The 21,359-nt window shown below is 38.9% G+C and overlaps 1 protein-coding gene across 1 annotated transcript in view; it reads left to right on the forward strand.

Annotated features, from left to right (window-relative positions):
- Positions 1-21,359, forward strand: part of PTPN5 (protein tyrosine phosphatase non-receptor type 5) — a 118,069-nt gene that overhangs the window by 25,207 nt on the left and 71,503 nt on the right. Inside the window, exon 3 of the mRNA XM_036763589.1 lies at positions 14,443-14,515. Coding sequence (XP_036619484.1) covers positions 14,443-14,515 — 73 coding nt within the window. The remainder of the gene's footprint in view (positions 1-14,442; positions 14,516-21,359) is intronic.

Below are 21,359 nucleotides of genomic sequence, written 5' to 3' on the forward strand. Positions count from 1 at the left end.
TTGACTTGGATCATTGCATTGATAAGAATAGCTAAGTCATTCACAGTTCTTCATCACACAATTGTTACCATATAACATTCTCCTGGTTCTGCTCACTTCACTTTGCCTCAGTTCATTTAAGTCTTTCCAGGTTTTTCTGAAATCATCCTGCTTGTCCTTTCTTATAGCACAATAATATTCCATCACAATCATTTGCCACAACTTGTTCAATCATTTCCCAACTGATGGACATCCTCTCGATTTCCAATTTTTAGCCACCGTAGAAAGAGCTTCTATAAATATTTTTGCATAAGTAGATCTGTTTTCCTTTTTTTAAATCTCTTTGGGATATAGACCTAGCAGTGGTATTGTTGGGTCAAAGGATAGGCACAGTTTTATAGCCCTTTGGGTATAGTTCCAAATTGCTCTCCAGAATGGTTGGATCAGTTCACAACTCCACCAACAGTGCATTAGTGTTCTATTTTTCTCACTTCCCCTCCAACATTTATCATTTTTTTGTCATATTAGCTAATCTGATTCATGTGAGATGATACCTCAGAGTTCTTTTAATTTGTATTTCTCTTATCAACAGTGATTTAGAGCATTTTTATATGGCTATAGGTAGCTTTAATTTCTTTGTCTGAAAACTACCTGTTCATATCATTTGATCATTTATCAATTGAGGAATGACTTTTATTCTTATAAATTTGACTTAGTTCTCTATATATTTAAGAAATGAGGCCTTTATCAGAGGTACTTGCTGCAAAAAAAAATTCCCAGTTTACTGCTTTTCTTCTAATTTTGGTTCCATTGGCTTTGTTTGTGCAATTTTTAAAATTTCATGTAATTAAAATGATCAGATTTATATTTTGTAATGCTATCTGTATCTTGCTTCATCTTAAATTCTTCCCTTATCCATAAATCTGACAGGTAAATTATTCCATACTCTTTCTCCTAATTTGCTTATGGTTTCACCCTTTGTGTCTAAATCATGTGCCCATATTGTTTTCCAATTTTCCCAGCAGTTTTTGTCAAATAATGAGTTTTTGTCCCCAAAGCTTGGATCTTTGGGTTTATCATATACTAATTACTATGGTCATTTACTCCTGTGTATTGTATACATAATCTATTCCACTTATCCACTACTCTGTTTCTTATCCAGAACAAGCTTATTTTGATAATTACTGCTTTATAATACAGCTTGAGATCTGATACAGCCAGACCAACTTCCTTCACATTTTTTTCATTGATTTCCTTGATATTCTTGACCTTTTGTTCCTCCAGATGGATTTTGTTATTATTAAAAATAGACCTAATTAAAAGAGCTAATCAGAGGAACTACATTTTGTTAAAAGGTACCATAAACAATGAAGTAATATCAAAAATTTTACAGTGAGTTTCTCTAATAAAGGCCTAGTTTCTCAAGTGTATAGAGGACTGAGTCAAATTTTTAAAAATAAGAGCCATTCTCCAATTGATAAATGGTCAAGGGATAGTTTTCAGGTGGTTTTCAGCAGAAGAAATGAAACCTATCTAAAGTTGTGTAAAAATGCTCTAAATTACTATGGATTAGAGAAATTCAAATTAAAACAACTCTGAGGTACCACCTCATACCTATCAGAAGTGAGAAATTTCTTCTGGAAGGGGTGAAGAAAAAATAAATACACTAATGAATTGTTGGTGGAGTTATAAATTGGTCATTGGCAAAGAACTGAAAATTGAGGAGATGGTCACCAATGGGGGAATGGCTGAACAAGTTGTGAAATATGATTGTGACAGAGTACTATTGTGCTATAAGAAATGATGAGGGGGGAGTAATTTCAGAAAAAATCATGGCAAGTCTCATATGATGCAAAGTGAAATGAGAAAAACTGAGAGATCATTGTGCATAGGAACAGCAATGTTGTAATGATGATCAACTATGAAAGACTTGGCTATTCTGATCAGTACAGTGATCTGAGATAATTCCAAATGACTCATGATGAAAAAAAGTGCTATCCACCTTCAGAGAGAAAACTGATGAACTCTGAGTGCAAATCGAAGTATAATTTTCTTGCTTTCTTTATTTTTTGGTGATTAACTAATATGGAAATGTTTTGCATGATTTCATGTGTATAATTAATTTATATCGTTTTGCTTGCCTTCTTAGTGGGTGGGTGAAAAGTAGGAGGGAGGGAGAGAATTTGGAACTCAAAATTTAAAAAGAAAAGAATGCTAAAAAAAATTCTAAAAAAATTTTTTTGAAAAGAAGGCTATTACAATAACCTAGGTAAGAGGTGATAGGGGTCTGAACTACAATTGTGGCTGTGTGGGTGAAGAAAAGACTTATGTGGGAAAAGTTATGAAAGTAGAAACAAGATTTGGCAACCAATTAGATATGAGGGGTGAGTGAGAGGGTCAAGGATGACACTGAGTGGGTCCAGATGACTGGGAAGATGGTAGTGCCCTTGACAGTAATGGGAACTTCAGAAAAGGAAGGGTTAGGGCAGAAACATAATGAATTCTATTTTGGACTTAGTGAGTTTGAGATGCCTGTCAGATATCCCGTTCAAGATGTCCAAAGGCCCATTGGTAATTCACAACTGTAGCTCAGGAGAAAGACTAGTGCTGGATATATAATAGAGATATAGGAATCATCCACATAGCAATGATAATTAAACTCATGGGAGCTGATGAGATCACCAGGGGAGATAGCATAGAGAAAAAAGAAAAGAGTGCCCAAGACTGAGACTTAGGGGATATCCATGGTTAATGGGTGTGACATGATGATGATCCAGCAAAAGAAATTGAGAAGAATTAGTCAGACAGGTAAGGATGAGAACCAAGAGAAAGAAGTCTTGAAAATTAAGAATAAAATTAATAATAATAATATAATAATAATGATAACTGTCATTAGATAATGCTTTAGGGTTTGCAAAGTGCTTTAGAAATATCTCATTTGATCCTCATGACAACCCTGAGATGTAGGTGCTATTTTTACTCCCATTTTACAGATAAAGAAACTGAGGCAAGCAGCGTGACCTACCCACTCACACAGCAAGTAAATGTGGGGGAAGTAAGAATTGAACTCAGGTTTTCCTGACTCCAAGTCCAGGGCTTTATCTACTGCTTCACCTGCCTGGAGGAGAGGTTAGCCAACAAGGTTAAATGCTGAAGAGGTTAAGGATGAGAATTCTATCCAATCCAATAAACATTTATCAAGTGCCTACTATATGCCAGGCATTGTACTAAGTGCTGAGGAAGCAGTTACTAAAAAGAAAGACAGTCCCTGCCCTCGAAGAGCTTACCGTCTAAAGAGGAACACAACATACAAAAAAAAAAGAGGCAGGAAAAGGGTCGGGCTACCAGTAAGTGGGCATCTTGTTCCATGGAGTTGAAACCATGCAAGGCAGTAGATGCAGAGCGGAGTGAGACCAAATGTCCAGTTTCTGTCATCTATAAAACAAGGCATTGGGAAGATTTTAGTATGCCGCCCTCCAGTCAGAAGAGAGAGGAGGCTGAGGGATGTGGTCTCAGTAAGGCCTGAATCAGCACGATGGTAAATTTAGAAGTGATGAGCTTATTTTGGGTTGTTGTTGTTCAGGTCATGTCTGACTTTTTGTGACTCCATTTGGGGTTTTCTGTGGCAAAGATATTAGAGTGTTTGCCATTTCCTTCTCCAGCTCATTTTACAGATGACAAAACCGAGGCAAACAAGGTTAAGTGACTTGCTGAAGGCCACAAAGCTAATAAGTTTCTGAGGCCAAATTTGAACTTGGGAATATGAGTCTTCCTGACTCCAGGCCCAGCACTCTATCCACTCTGCCACCTAGCTGCCCTTGGTGGAGTATTTTTTCTTAAAAATAAATTTATTTTTTATTTTTAGTTTACAACACTCAGTTCCACAAGTTTTGGGGTTCCAAATTTTCTCTCCCTCCCTGTCCTCCCCCCACCCCCAAGGCAGCATGTAATACACATACCTTCACAATGAACTTATTTACATAATAGTCAAGTTGTAAAGAAGAATTATAACCAATGGAATGAATCATGAGAAAGAAGAAACAAAACCAAAAAAGAAGGGGAAAAAAGAGAGCAAATAGTTTGTCTCAATCTGCATTCAGACTCCATAATTCTTTCTCTGAATGTGCATAGCTTTTTCCATCATGAGTCTTTTGGAGCTGTCGTTGAACCTTGCATTGTTGAAAGGAGCCAATTCTATCAAAGTCCTTATGGATACCATGTGTCTATAATCATGTATCTCCTGGTTCTGCTCCCCTCACTCAGCATCAGTTCATATAAGTCTTTCCAAGTTATAATGAAGTCTGTCTGGTCCTCGTTTCTTAGAGCACTATAGTATTCCATTACATTCACATACCACAATTTGTTTAGCCATTCCCCAATTGATGGGCATCCCCTTGATTTCCTATTCTTTGCCATCACAAAAAGAGCTGCTATAAATATTTTTGTACATACTGGTCCATTTCCTACTTGTGTGATCTCTTTGGGATACAGCCCTAGAAGTGGTATTGCTGGGTCAAAGGGTATGCACATTTTTATAGCCCTTTGGCATAGTTCCAAATTGCTCCCTTGGAGGAGTATCTTATTCCATAGAGTTAAAACCAGTTGGAGCAATGATGCAAAACAGAGAAGCTGGAAGAATTAAGATTTGCTTTGATGATTAAGATATCAGTGGTTACTTTGGAGACTTCAGAATCAATAGAAAAGGTCATTTCTTCCCATTTCTCATCCAGGTCAGAACTTTGAAACATTCCATTAAAACATTCTTACAGACTAAGACACCCAAAGAACCAGGCCTGGAGGGATGTTTGAGCAGATGATATCCTAGGGACTTCCTTCATCTGTCTCTACCTAATTCCGTGAAACTGAGGCTTGGAGAGCAATCAGAAGAAACTTCTTGAAGGCAGGGTTGTGGACTGTTTAGAGAACTGAGCAATCCTGGTCTTCCCATCATACAGAAGGACGGGGCAGGATGAACTGAATGTGTTGTGGTTCAGCAGCTTTTAGGTTTATGAAGGTACATGGATCATCTCATTTGAGTTTTACATCAGTCCTGTGGAGTAGGTACTACAGATATTAATATCTCCAGTTTACAGATGAAGAGGCTCAGGCATGGAGAGATTAAGTAACTTGCCCGTGTTGAAATAACTGGTAAATTTTAGAGATAGGATTCTGTTAGAAACATATTTACATTGTCTAGAAATAAACAAGACCCGCTGGGAAGCCAGGAACGTTTTAATTATAATTTACATTTATTCCCCCTGAATAAATGGTACCTGCCCGGAACAGAGTACAGGAGAGAGTACAAAAGACTCAGATGGACGCCAATCCTTTTATAGACCCTCACCTTGAATCTCCCACCAGGCTCTTCATTGGTCAGATACAACCCCCTGACTGCCTACGTCATGCCCTCCTCAAATGACTCGTTTAATCATGCGTACAAGCCTCTGACCTTTCACCCAACCAACCTGAGGCCTGATTTCTGCTAAAACTGGGGTGGGGGAGGGGTAGAGGGACACCTTCAGCTCTGTGGAAACAAAACTCCTCCCCCCATTTCTTACAGATTCGAACCTAGGTCTCTGCTGACTCCAATTCCAATGTTCTTTCCATTACATTATGCTAAAGGTTAAAGTAAGGATGGTCAAATTTCTAACCATTTGTCAGAAAGAAAGACCAACAGGAAACAAGGCAATAACCTAGTTCTCCTGGGCCTGGGAGCTGAGTGTAACAGGAATATGTAGCCCAGGTAGGGCTGGAGGCTACCTTTTGGGAGGCTGAATCCATCCCTGAGGGGAAGCTGTGGGATAGCAGATAAAGGGAGAGCCCTGGAATCAGAGAGTCCTAGGTTCAAGTCTTACCAAGAATACAAAGGAATTGTATAGCCACGGGGTAACTCTTGTAACATCTCAGTGCCCCAAGCAACTGTTTAAGATGGGGGTGGGGAACTTGGGGCCTTAAGGCCACATGTGGCTTTCTAGGTCCTTAAGTACGGCCTTTTGGCTGAATCCAAATTTTACAGAACAATTTGAGATCTTAGACTCTAAGATAATAGGTTACAGATGAGTGGCTGATATCTCTATCATTAGAGGAAATTTCCATACAGGGAATTTTTTACACAGATGTTATAACAAGTTCAGGACTACCCCCTCAAAAATGTTCTAAATTAAAGATCCACCTCCACCTCATTTCACAGCTCAAATAGCTTTTTTTGTGAGCTACCATTATCATTAGAGTCAAAAGGTCATCTTGGAATCTCTATTGCAACCAGCAGTGTCCGCTGAAAACCTGAAGAGGTAAATCCTCTATCCCCTTGGCCACTCCCACTCCAGGATGTCCATGACGAAGGCATGAGACTGCTGGTCTCTTTTCAAATCAGTAACCCTGTAATGCTGCGGCTACTGCTGCTTCTGCTGCCCTGGGCCCACTCAATTGGGCTCCCTTTGCAGCACCTTCACTGAAAAGGTAGGATCTGGGCCTTGAAGAATAAATAAAATCCGGACATGAGGAAAGGCGGAGGATCCTCTTCCTTTGTGAGATTCCAAGGTTTTCTCACGAGTGATGGGAAGCCAATCTAAAATTAGCAGCTTTCTCAAAGCATGGTCATGAGAAATTGAACATTCCTTCAGTGAACCTTCACGACCCTAGCAGATCAATTAAATTGTTATGTTAAAGGAGTTTGAATCATAACAGGATAGAATTTTAGAGGTAGAGGGGACCTTAAAAGTGACTTTTAAGTTGGTGATACAGTCTAATGATTCATGGTCCAATTGCTAGTCACAATGTTTTTTCATTACCTATTGTATTACTTAGTAGACATCAGAGAAAGAGAGAGAGAGAGAGAGAGAGAGCTAGCTTTGGAGTCAGGAAGACAGACTCAGATTCTACTTCTGGCACATAACTGGCTGTGTGACATAGAGTAAGTCACTTTTTTCTCCCATTTTATTTTTCTATTTTTCATTTTTATTTTCAGTTCCAAATTCTCTCCCTCCCTCTATCCCTTCTCCTACCTATTGAGAAAGCAAAAAATGTGATACCCATTATTCATATGAAGTCATGCAAAACATTTTCATATGAGCCATGTTGCAGGGAGGGAAAACAAGAAAAATAAAGTGAAAAAATATCCTCAATCTGCACTCAGAGCCCATCAGTTCTCTCTCTGGAGGTGGAATATGTTCCATCATGAGTCCTTTGAAATCGTCATGAATCATTGTCTTGATCAGAGTAGCTAAGCTGTTCGCAACTGATAATCATCACAGTAATGCTGTTACTGTGTACAATGTTCTCTTAGTTCTTCCTGCTACACTTTACATCAGTTCATATAGGTCTTACTAGATCATTTCTTATAGCACAATAGTATCCCATCACAATCATATACTACGACTTGTCCAACCATTCCCCAACTGAGGGGCATTCCTTCACTTTTCAATTCTTTGCCACCATAAAAAGAGCTGCTATATTTTTGAATATATATAGGTCCTTTTCATTTTTCTTTGATCTCTTTGGGGTGCAGACTGAATAGTGGTATTACTGGGTCAAAGGGTGTGCACAGTTTTATAGCCTTTTGAGCAGAGTTCCAAAATGTTCTCCACAATGGCTAGATCAGTTCACAACTCCACCAGAAGTGCATTAGTGTACCTATTTTCGCACATCCCCTCCAGCATTTGTAATTTTTCTTCCCTGTCATGTTAGCTAATCTGATGTGTGGGAGGTGGTACCTCAGAATTGTTTTAATTTGCATTTCTCTAATTATGGTGATTTAGAGCAGTTTTTCATTTGACTATTGATAGCTTTAATTTCTTCTTCTAAAAACTGCCCATTTGTATCTTTTGACCACTTATCAGTTGGGGAATGTAGAACAAGTCACTTAACTTCTCAATGCAGCTTCTAGACTTGAGTTACATGATGACCGTGATGATCAGTTTGAAAGATTTAGCTACTCTGATCAGTACCATGATCCAAGACAACACTAAATGGCTCATGATGAAAAATGTTCTCCACCGACAGGGAGAGAGCCAATGAACTCTTTTCTTTTTTTTCCTTGCTTTTTATTTATTTATTTATTACAATATGGCTAATATGGAAATGTTTTTATATGACCACATCTACAATCAGTATTTTATTCCTTGCCTTCCCAATGGGTGGGAAAGGAGCAAGAGCAAGAGAATTTGAAACTCAAATTTTTTTTAAGTTTTTTTTAATCTGAAACTTTTAAAAAAATTTTTAAAAATTACAATTTTTTAAAAAATTAAAATTTAAAAAAGACTATAAGATACAGAGGAAGAGCCAGTTTGTATCAGTTGAGAGAATTTTTATGTTGGAAACTGTTATGTGAATGACTTAGTCATAAAATAATAATAACAGCTAGCACTTTAAGGTTTGGAGAGCACTTTCCATATATGGTCTCATTTTATCCTCAAAACAGCCCTGGGAAGTAAATGCCAAACCGATATTAAATGACTCACCCAGGGTCACACAGCTAATTAGTGTCTGAGGTTGGGTTTGAACTCAGGTCTTCCTAACAGGACTAACCATTTTATAAAACTAAAGCCCTATGTTGATACTTCTTCAAGACCCAGAAGTAATCCTGAGTTCCTGAAGGCTACGGTAAAAAGAACAAGCCAAAAAAAAAAAAAAAAAAAGAACAAGCCCTAGAGGGGCCTGTCAAACTAGAAAATCTTCAAGTATGTGCCCAGTGATAGCCCATGCACCCCTCTTTATTAACTGGTAAGGCCAAGTTCAGGGATGGTAATCTCCAGGTGGGCCATCGTTGCACTCTTTTGGATGTAAGTAGGTGGTTCAGTGTATAGAATGTTAGACTTGGAATCAGTAAAGCCCCAAGTTTAAGTCCTGCCTCAGACACTCGCCGGGCAAATCATTTAAGCTCTCTTTGCCTCAGTTTCTTCATTTATAAAATGGGAGTAATAATAGGACCTACCTCCCAGGATTTTGTAAGGATCAAATGAGACAACATGTAAAATGCTTTGCAAACCTTGAAGCACCATGTGACTTATTGTTTTGGTCTTAAAACTTTCAAAAAAGCACTAACTCAGTCATGAAAGGTTGCAATGTGCGTTGATTGAGGGAGTTCCCCACACCAATGAAATCATAGTCCTTTGAAGTATTAAAGGGTATAGCTATGTATTGTATTTGAATAATGGAAGTTCATTTCTTTTTAAGTAGTCAGTAGTTGATTGTTTATTGAGCACCTACTATGTGGGAGGGCCTGCGCAAAGCATGAAAAAAATTGCAACCTCCCAGAGTTGGAAGGAACATTAGATGCTGTCTATTCTAACCAAAGCCTGACTTATAATGCCTTCTATGCCATTCCCACCAAACAGCTATCCAGATGTCAAGTGAGTGAAAACCTCTTGAAGCAGCCCATTCAATCTTTGGATAGATCAGATTGTTAAGAACTTTTTCTTTATCTCCAATCGAATCCTACCTCTCTAAAACTATGAGCATAACTCCTGGTTCTGCTCTCTGTTGATAAACAGGATCAGCCTAATCTCTTCCCTTTTATAGCACACTAAACAGCACAGGTCCACGGACAGGTCTGAAGGCCTTCACTAAAAACCTACACCCCAAGCTGACTTGGGTTTCAGATTCTTCAGCTGTTAATGACTAGTCTTTGGGTCTGAACATTGTTAAACCACATAACTGTACTACAGTCTAACCCAGGGGTTCTTAATCTGGAATCCAAGGGGTCTATGGATAGATTTCAGGAGGTCTGTGAATTTGGATGGAGAAAATGAATTATCTCTTATTTTCACTGTCTAACCGAAAGTGAACATTTCCTTCAATGTTTAAAAGCATTCTGAGAAGGAGACTAAGTTTCACCAGGCTGCCACCAGGGTCTGTGACATAATAAAAGGTTAAGAACCCCTCTTCTAACCCATTTCTCTATCTCATCCACAATGATGGATATTATCAAGAGGCATACCCTTGATCTACCAGTCTAGACCCAATCCACAAGGAAATGAGATTAGTCAGACATGACCTCTTCCTGATTCTGGAATTGCTTTGGACTTTAATTTAAGACAGATCAGGGTTTTTACTCTCCTCTGACACTTAATAGGTTTGTGGCCAAGGGCAAGTCACTTAAACTCTGTATCTCAGCTTCCTTATCTGTGAAATATAGAGCTTGGACTTAATAGCCGGTAAGGTCCCTTCCGGGTCTAGATTTATGATCCTCTAACCTTCAGTACTTACCTCACAAAGCTTTTTGTGAAAATAAAATGAGAGTGAATGCATGTAAAGCCTTTTGAAAACTATTTTCTAAGTGCCATAGAAATATGAGCTCCTATTATTATTAGTTGTTCATAAACCATCCCTTTAACAATACCTCCTAGGCCAAACTCAGATCCTTGGTGAGCACCTATTTATGTAGAAGAAGAGAATGAGGAACTAGCAAAGGACACAGAGATGTTGAAGTTAGAGAGGTGAGAAACTCAGGACAGGGAAAGCAATGAAGATACACACCTGGCCAAGAAAATTTGGAATTTGGCTATGACATTCTTTGGTGTCTCTTTCTGGGGATGCACCTGGGAATGACCCAGATGACCTTTCTATTTTTTTTTTTTGCCTTCTGATTCTGATAGATCTGATCAGTTTTTGTTTATGATTTCTTGAAATATGGCGTGTAACCGGGAAAGAATTACATGAACTGATGCAAAGTAAAGTAAGCAGAACCAGGAGAACATTGTCACAGTAACGGCAATATTGTACAATAAAGAACTATGAATGACTTAGCTATTCTGATCAATACAATGATCCAAGACAATTCTGAAGGACTCATGATGAAAAATGCTATCCACCTCCAGACAAAGAACTGATGGAGTCTGAATACAGATTGAAGCATACTTTTTTTTTACTTTATTTTTCTTCAGGCTTTTTTTGTCTGTGTTTTCTTTCATGACACGACCAATATGGAAATATGTTTTGCATGACTGCACTTGTAGAACCTATATCAAATTGCTTGTTTTCTCAATGTGGGGAGGGGGGAGAGGAGGGAAGAGGGGAGAGAATTTGGAACCCAAAAATTTTTTTATGTTTTAAAATTTTTACATGTCATTGGAAAAAATATTGAAATATGGATTTTTCTTTTCTCATAGGTAGTTAACTGATGATTCTTCAATTATCTTGCATTGAACTCTTTTCCAAATCATTTGTTTCTTATAGGAGATACCTTATATTTTTCTTCTTTTTTCAATCTTTCACCTTTTGATAACATTTCTTGTTATCTAATGAAGTTATTGTTTCTGTTTAAGGTCATCCATTAGAATGCTGTCCATTTAGAGTTGTCCCAGTAGAAGTGACAATTCAAGCTCTGAAAAACAAATCATAGTTTGATATAATTGAGAAAGCACACTGGTTCTGGAGTCAGAGGACCTGAATTCATATCCTGGCTCTGCTGCTTGCTGCCTGTGTAACGTTGGGCAAAATCACTTAACGTTTTTTGGGCCTCTGTTTCCTTATCCATAAAATGTAGAGGTAGAGGTTAGAGGTCTGAGGTCCTTTCCAGTTTTAAGTATGAGTGTGTGTGTGCAAGAGATAGGTTTTCTTATAGGAAATGACCATATGGATATCCTGATGGCCATTCAAACTCAACAAAACATGTAAATAGAACACTGAGCATTCCCTTCACCTCAAAGATCAGAACAATTTGGCTCAATGAAGAGTTTACAAGAGAGCTAAGGAAGATCACATTGAGTAGTCTTGATTTCAGTAGAGGAGAATAAGGAGGATGGGAGTAAAGTTCATGGGGGATGTAAACAATTAGAAGCTGGTAGGAATTTAAGTCATTAGTTCAGACTTTTTGCTGTCAGGATACTCTTGGTTCAATTCAGAAAACATTTATTAAGCTATTATATACAAAGTACCATGCCAGGAGAAAGAAAGCCAAAAACAATGCAGTCCATGCCCTCAAGTTGCTCATGTTCTAGTGAGCAGATACAACATGTACACAGATGAATAAAAAGAAAGTAATATAAGGAGAGAATATTAACTATTGGGGAGGGAGAGGAATCAAGGAAGCCTTCACATTTAAAGCTACATCTGAGCTGAATCTTGAAGAAAAATATGGTATCCAAAATATGGAAATGAGGATAGAAAGAGAGCACAGCCTATATGCAAAGGCATAGGAGCAGGAGATGGAATGTTGAGTTTGTAGCCCAGTTTGACTGGACCATTCAGTTTAGGAAAGGAAATAATGTTAAATTGGGCTGGAAAATAGGTCAGAGACAAGTTATGTAGCCCCTTGAACATCAGGCTTAGTTTGTCTTTCATCCTAAAGGCCACAGGGGGCTACTAAAAGCTTTTGATCAGGGAAATGACATAATCAGATCTGTACCTTGGGAAAATTGTCTTCGTGTATGTTGGGAAGATGGATTGGAGAAGGGAGAGACCAAAAGCAAAGAGACCAAATAGAAGACTAGTGCAATAGTCCACGTAAGAGAGGATAGAGTCTGAATTAGAGTCGTGGTCAAGTGAGTGGAGAGAAAGGTACAAATGTGAAAGTTGTTGTGGTCATAGAATTGGCAAGACTTTTCAACCTAATGGTCTTGGAGGAGGGGTAAAGGAGAGGGAAGAGAGAAGGATGATTCTGAGGTTATAAACTTGAAGGATTGGGAGAGTGATGGTAGCCTCAACAGAAATAGGACAGCTCCTTATGTCATTGGGTGTTCTATGTCACTGAAATCACAAGTCCAGCAGAGAGGGGAGATATAAAAAGGGTCAATTTCACTAGGATAGGCTGAATTTGCGGTGCCAGAGGGCCATTCCTTTGGATTTGTCCTGCTTCTGCTATTCCAATATAGTAGTTTCATTGTTTGCTGTCATCAAAGATCTGGTGCTTGAGATCCGTTGGGTCTGAGTGGCGAACCATTGGATTCCTGGCATGATGGTTTTGAGCAGATGATGGACAGAATTTGCAAGCCCAGGGAGGATCTATGCCAGTGTATCTGTCGTAGTTCTTGTCCATCAAATCAACCCTTCTTTTCCTTTTGATTTTTCTCATCCCAGTGGTATGTTTACTTAGTCTGCATTCAGGCCTAGCTTGGCAAAAGTCAGGTTAAAATAAGGCTAACCAAATGACAGATGTGTTCATATTTCTCCTTTTGTTCCCATGGTTTCTTTTTTATTTTAAACTCGTCACTGACGAGGGGGGAAAACGAATGGCACCTAGTAAAAATGGGGGAGAATAGAACATTTATAGAATCATAGACTTGGAGATATAGATTTCTAAGGGACCTTAGGGATCATCTAGCCTAACCCCCTTATTTTGCAGATGAGGAAACTGAGTTCTAGAGAGATTAGGTGACTTGCCTTAGGTCTGACCTCTCAGACTCCAAATCCAGTGTTCTTCTCAGTGCCATGTATAGATCATTTCAAATAACTGGGGCTGCTTAACCCGGAGTACAGAAGGTTTGGGAGAAGGAAATGAGAGAGACAGCATAGTACAATGGAAGCAACAGTGGCTTTGGAGCCATAGAATCTGAGTTCTGGTCCTGCTCCTTATTATGTACTGTGTGATTCTGGGCGAGTAACTTCATTTCTCTGTCCCTCAGATTCTTCAACTATAAAATGAGGGATGTGGACTAGATACCCTCTCAAGTCTCTTTCAGCTCTAAATCTGTGATGGAGTCTTCAGATATCTTCAGAGTTGTCATCCATCACACTGGTTCTGTTTGATCACAGAGAACAGAGGAGCAAAGAGATGGGTTATAGAGATGCAGGTTTGGGTTTAATGTAAGGGAAAATGTCTTCCTCATTAGAACCACTCAGAAATGGAACTGGATGCCTCCAGAGTCAGGACTCCAACACTGGATGGGTCTTTAAATAGAAGGTCTCAGAAAACCTCTTGCCCAATTTATTGTAGAGGTGATTTCTTTTCAGGTACATGTTGGTATACTCTCTGAAAGCCCTTCCATCTCTGAAGATGCTGTGATTCTGACTAAAATTATAGCCGAATCTATTTTACAAGGTGGTTTCGTGGGCTGGAAAACTGTACTTCTATTTTACACACACACACACACACACACACACACACACACACACACACACACACAGCTATTACTCCAGCTCTTGTTAGAGAATAATTTGGAATCCAATCTTCACTTCCATGAGGTAGTGTCCTATTAACAAACAAAAGGATGGGAACCTTCCCTGAAAACTGAACCACAGTGCTTAGCTCCCTTGAGAAGGGGCCATGACTGCCTAGGACCCCCATGCTTTGAATGTTATGGAATTCTTCCCTGACACACCTGGAGAAGTCTTTGGGACAGATTGTAGATTGGTTCCTAGTTTGGCTGCTCTTTTTCCATCCCTCTCCTTCCCTCATTTTCCTTTTACATTGAGGAATTATATATGAAGGGACATTGAGTCAAAGAATCATGGTAGGTATTCATTGTTCCACATTTTCCTTTCATTGCTCTTCAGCAGCAATCTCTCCTTTCCTTCACGCTGCAGGAGAAGGATCATCACACTTCTGGTGATGCCACTGGAGGGTCCCTGGACATGTGCTGCAGTGAGTGGCTATCTGGTGAGTCCCCTCCTCCATTCTATATCCAGGTTTTCCACTGGGTTAGAAGGTCAGCTTAGAAATAAAATGCCTCGCATTCAGTCTGCAGCAGATCCAGTCAAAAGGGCAGCTTTTTCATCTGTGGAACCGCTAATTCCTCCAGTAACCAGGACCATTGATGCCAAGATTTGTGTCTGTCTTTGTTTTTAAAAACTCCTGAAGCTTTTCCCTCATCCTTATTTGGATCATTCTTATGGACTTGAGCAGGAAAGCATAGTAGAGAGAGTACTAATCAGTACACCTGAGTTTTAACCCCAGCTCTACCACTTCCATGTAAACATGCATGGACGTGGACATGCACGAGCATAAACATAGATATGTAAACAAGAGTCTATGTAAACACAGCTGTTTGTGTATGTGCATGTATAAGTGTATGTATACATGTAAGTGTATGTATGTGTGTCCTGGGGAGGGGATAAAGAAAAGGAAAGTGGCCCCTCTACCCTCAGCTTTGTCTCCCTGGGAGCAGGAGGAGGCCCTGAGGTATGTGCAGGGAGGGTGGGTTGGAGTGTGAGGGCCCCCACGGGGAGTGAAACTGACAGTTATATAATGATGGTGTAAAAATACAGCTCGTGAGTAATCGTTCTCTATGCCTGCCTGCCCCATGGGAGAGGAAGGCCACGTGCTAGGCAGGTCTGCTCTGGATGACTAACACAGCTCCCACACACTCTGTGCCCATAACGTGGCTGCCACACATAGTTTGATTCCAGCACAACCCACTGGACACCACCTGGGGGCAGGAACCCAAGCCTGTGGTCAGGGGACTGAAGGAAGCACATACATATACATATGTACCTGTGTGCACCAACACATACACATCCCTGAGCACACTCATGCTCTGACACACACACATGCATTCACCCAGGCCCATTCCATACATGTTCATCCGGGGACATTCATAGATACATACATATACATAGATGTTCAGTCACACTGGCAAGTATACACATAGGCACCATTGAATACATTTAGGTATATATACCATAAATTTTCTGTGACGTATATCTGAACTTTCGAGAAGCCAAGCAATGATGTTGAAAATAAGGAATCTGTTGGACCTAAGTGGTACTTGTTCTCACCCAAAGTCTCCTCTCCTGTTTCCTCTACCCTGAATCTTTTAGTCCTCTCTATCCCTGCTACCACAGGCCACTTACTTTCCTTCAAATTGGGATGCTTCAGACTGCAGCCAAGCCTTCCAAACCCCTCCCCCCAGCAGCAGCTATTCTATCCCTCATCTCAGCCCTGAGGAGCGATTGAATTTTTTCTTTAAAAATACTCATTTTTTAAAAATTTTGAATTCTTTATTCTCTTCCTTCCTCCAGCTTTGCCCCCACCCATTGAGAAAGCAAGAAATATGAAACTCATTATACACATGAAGTCAGATAAAACATATTTCTATATTAGCCATGTTGCAAAAGAAAAGCAAGAAAAATAAAGTGAAAAATATGTTTCAATCGGTAGTCAGTGTTCATCAGTTCTTTCTCTAGAGATATATAGCATGTTTCATCCTGAGTCCCTTCAAATTGTCTTGGGTCATTGACTTGATCAGAGTGGCTAAGTCTTTCACAGTTGATTGTCGTTACAGTATTGCTCTTACTGTGTACAATGTTCTCCTGGTTCTGCTCACTTCACTTTGCATCAGTTCATTTAAGTCTTTTTTTTTTCTAGAACCCTCCTCCTTGGCATTTCTTATAGCACAATAGCATTCATCACAGTAATATACCACAACTTGTAGAGCCTTCCCTCAGTTAGTAGGCATCCTTTCAATTTCCAATTCTTTGCCACTACAAAAAAAAGCTGCTATAAAAATTTTTATATATATGGGTTCCCATATTTTCTTTGATTTCTTTGGAGTACAGACCTAGTAGCAGTATTGCTGGGTGTATTGGGAATCAAGATGGGTTCTTAGCACTTATTCAACCAAGTGCCTTGAAGAGTTTGGCCTTTGTTTCCTTGATTAAATTAGGAGTCCTTGATGACCTCCTTGCCTCAAGGGGAAAGCCTGGTTTACATGGGTTTAAGTGATATGTTTGTGACATCAGAGGCTTTAGACCACGTGGGTTTAAGTGGCATTTTTGTGATGATTTTAGGTCACATGGGTGAGTTGCATGTGCCACTCACCTTTGACCCTGAACAAGATATATAAACCCAGAGGTTGGCTTTTGGAGCTCTGAGCCACAGCAGGAGTGGCGTGCGACTCTAGGCAAGCCGTTGTTATGAGCTCCCGGCTTTGAAAAAAACCCAGATGTTGATGCTTCTCTGGTAACTGTATATTGTGATTTTGTCAGTCAGAGATCTATCTGTTGATTTGTGTTTATTTGCTCTGTTTATATCTGCTCCGAAGCTTTTCCCTCTGAGCTAAGTGAATATTTGTATGTTGGATTAAAGTAAGATTGTTAACCCCTTAACATTGCTTTCCTCAGTAAAGCAGATCAAAAGAACCTGGGCATTTACAGCGTTCTTTTTGTTGGGCTCATGTTGATTTTTCACCCCCACAGCAGCTGCTAGCCGAATTGTTGAAGCACTGGGTCAAAGAGGGTATGCACAGTTTTATAGCCCTTTGGTTATAGTATAAAATTATTCTCCAGAATGGTTGGATCACTTCACAGCTCCACCAAAAATGCCTTAGTGTACCTATTTTTCCATCATCCCCCCCCCAGCATTTGTAATTTCCTTTTCTGTCATATTAGCCGATCTGATTTGTGCGAGGTGGTACCTCCGAGTTATTTTAATTTGCATTATGAAGAGCAACTGAGTATCAAAAAAATGCTCTGAGAGATATCTGGGAGCCTCTCTTCTCTGGAAGGACTACCAGGAGGTAAGAATGGGTGAAGAATCCGATCTCATAGATTCACATACCTGAACAACCATGGGTCTCTAAACCACCTCTTATCAATATCACAAAAGTGCTAAACCATGCCATATCAGGCATATATTGTATAAAGCTAGAAAAAAACAATAATAAAATTCATCTGAGAAAACAAAAGGTCAAGAATATCAAGGGACTCAATGAAAAAAAAAAAAAGTTAAAGAAGGCAGACTAGCAGTTCCAGATTTCAAAGTAGTACAAAGTGGTAATAATCAAAATAATGTGATACTGGCTAGGAAATAAAGTGGTAGATCAGTGAAATACATTAGGTACACAGTACATAATAGTAAATGACCATAGTAATCTAATGTTTGATAAAAACCCCAAAACTCAAGCTTTTGGGGTAAAAATTCATTTGGCAAAAACTGCGTGGAAAACTGGAAATCATTTTGTCAGAAACTATGCATAGAGCAATATCTCACACCATATACCAAGATGAGGTCAAAATGGATAAATGATTTAGATATTAGGGGCGATATCATAAGTAAATTAGAGGAGCATGTAAAAATGTACCTACAGATCTATGGATAATGGAGGATTTTATAACCAACAAGAGATAGAGGTGATTATGGAAAGTAAAATAGATAATTTTAATTACATGAAATTAAAAAGCTTTTGTACAAACGAAACTAATGCAACCAAAATTAGGAGAACAGGAAACTGAGGGAAAATTTTTTTTACTGCAAATTTCTCCAATAAAAACCTTATTTCTCAAATATATGGGGACCTGAGCCAAATTAATAAAAATAAGAGCCACTCCATAGTTGATAAATGGTCAAATGATAAGAAGAGGCAGTTTTTAAAAGAAGAAATCAAAACTATAGTCATATAAAAATGCTCTAAATCATGGTTGATTAGAGAAATTAAAACGACTCCGAGGTACCACCTCAAATCCATCAGATTAGCTAACATAACAGAGAACTAAAAAGATAAATGCTGGAGGGGATATGGGAAAAAAGGTATACTAATGCACTGTTGGTGGAGTTGTGAACTGATCCAACCATTCTGGAGAACAATTTGGAATTGTGCCCAAAGGGCTATAAAACTGTGCCTACCCTCTGACCCAGCAATACCACTACTAGGTTTGTAACCCAAAGAGATCCAAGAAAAGGGAAAAGGACCTATAGGTACAAAAATATTTATAACAGCTCTTTTTGTGGTGGCAAAGAATAGAAAATTAAGGGAATGCTCATCGGTTGGGGAATGGTTGGACAAGTTGTAGTATATGACTGCAATGTAATACTATTGTGCTATAAGAAATGATGAACAAGATGGTTTCAGAAAAACCTGGAAAGACTTAAATGAATCAATGCAAAGTGAAGTGAACAGAACCAGGAGAACTTGTACATAGTAAGAACAATATTGTAACAATGATCAATTGTGAAAGACTTAGTTACTCTGATCAAAACAATGATCCAAGATAATTCCAAAGGACCCATGATGAAAAAAAAATGCTATCCACCTCCATTTGACAAATATTTATTAAGCACCTGCTGTATGCAAGCACATAGACAAGGCAGTGTGGCTTGGTAGATAGAATGCTGGCCGTGGGTTCAAGAAAACCCTGAAGGTTCAGTTCCCTTCCCTGGCATTTATTAGCTGTGTGACCCTGGGAGGAGGAGAGGGGGCATTATTTACCCTTCAAACATCTCAAGGAACTCTTTAGGGCATGTCAACTAAGTTATCTTGCAGTCTGGATCATGAAGGGAGTTTCTACATCTTTCCCACACCAGTAATCACCCACATGGACAAAATCACCTCTCCTCTTAACTCAGTTATAAATAAAGTACTGGGTTAGACAGTGAAGATACAAAGAGGAAAATAAGCCAGTTCCTGCCCTTGGGGAGAGGAGAATTGATTCCCTGACCCTGATGAGTTAAATATTCTGTAGTAGGGCCAAGGAATCAACTAATCAATGAGTGTTTAGTGAGCACCTACTGTGTGCCTAGCATAGAGATAGATACTGAATGATTTCAAGAGAAATAGGAAGCAGAGTCAGTACCTGTCCTCCAGTTTCCTATCCCATACTGGAGACAGATTCATATACCTCAAGAGTTAACTAATAAAACCAGACAAGTGCCAAGTGAGTCATTTTTTTCTGGTTCCTTACTATTTATACCTCTCTTTGCCATTCATCCTCTTATTTCATCATCACACCAACCCTATGTGGGAGGCAGAAAAGGGATGACTATCCCCAAGGATAAAGAAACAGAGCCCTCAAATGCTATGATCCCTGGGCCCTTAGCCTTCTTCCAGTATAGGAAATGAGCAACAAGTTAAGAAGATGGAGGTCTAAAAACAGTATTTGGATTTTCAGGACCACAGCTTGAGATACAGAAATTAAAGGGTTTTGGCCAAGAGTAGATTATATCTGACATGGTGATAATTAACTAGTTGTATGAATTAATTCTCAAAGACCCCCAAGGAGGGTGAAACACTAAACCTCCAAGGCAGCCCATATCTTTCATTGTTAGGCACTTTTTGCTTGGTCTGTTCTTCCTTTCTGTTAACAAATGGCAAAATGTAAAAGTAGAAAATCGGCATATATTGTCCATGGAAATTATTCTATTAGAGGGTTTTGCTAAACTGTTTTAGAGAATGTACTTGGGAGGGGGTAGTATCTGGGTGTTTGTTGGGTTAGTTGTTGCATCAGAATAAAGTGTATCAAAAAAGATATTGTAAAATATAGACATATTTGGCCAGAGATTTATGTATCTAATCAAGAGAATTTTAAACTGAAAAAGAAGGAGGAAGAAAAACTATCAACATAAATCCACCAAGCCAGAAACCATAGAGGGTCGTAGGTATAACACAAGGGAAAGCATATCCATGAAAAAGATCAATAATTCACAGGAGACAGTACCAATAAGAGGAACAATAATAAAACTTTTGGCCTCAGATATCAATATACAAATAGATTGCATATGAGTAATAAATTTAAAAGGTGAACAAGCTCTCAGGGAAAGAAGGTAAAATTGTCTTTATGGATATGACTGAGACTTATGGGATATAGCTCCTACCTGGAAGGTATACCTTCTTTAGAAGGTACTGATTAGATAAAAGGGACAGTGAAATAGCATTACATATTAAAAAATATCCTGCCATGAGAAAGTCTGTGAACTGGTAGGAGAAAATATGGTGAGATTTTTGACTTGAAGATTCATGGAAGGAGAAACAGAAGGAATATTCTGATGACAGTATGCTCTAGCCCAGAGATATCAGACATGTGGCCCAAAGGCAGCATATAGACACCATTACTCCCTAGTGTGGCCTGTACCAGATTAAAATGTAAAAATTTGGAAATATTTAACACAATAAATAAAAATACAATAAAACATAGATAATGTTAATATGTGTGGTTTTCTAAGTCAGTTTGTACCCACAGAGATCCTTGTGTATGGTTTGGTGGCCCTGTTTCTATTGGAGTTTGCCGCTGCTCTAGACCACCTAGTCAGTTGGGTATAGAAACAAAGAAACAACATAAACCAGGCATAGAAACATGATATAGTAATAAATAAGAATAGCTAGCATTTATATAATACTCTGTAAGACTTACAGAGCACTTTATATATGTTAACTCATTCAATCTTCGCAAGAACCTTGAGATGTAAATACTATTATCCTGATTTTACAGATTAGGAAACTTGAACGACAGATAGCTTAAGGGATATGCTCAGTGTCACACAGCTAAGGAAATATCTAATGTGGAATTCAAACTCAAGTCTTCCTGACTCTGAGTCCTGACCTCCATCTATTGCACCACCTAGCTGTCCAGTGATGAAGGACTTCAATTATTTGGACTACTGAATCTCTACCTCTGACAAAAGCAGGGAAACTGATGGATCCTTGACTTATTTTAGTGACTATTTAATTCTTTAATCTGTTGATACAAATGTAATAGACACACACAAATAAAAAGGGTAGTTCCAAAAAACA

The sequence above is a fragment of the Trichosurus vulpecula genome, chromosome 6, assembly GCF_011100635.1.
Source record: "Trichosurus vulpecula isolate mTriVul1 chromosome 6, mTriVul1.pri, whole genome shotgun sequence".
In the NCBI taxonomy this organism is placed as follows: domain Eukaryota; kingdom Metazoa; phylum Chordata; class Mammalia; order Diprotodontia; family Phalangeridae; genus Trichosurus; species Trichosurus vulpecula.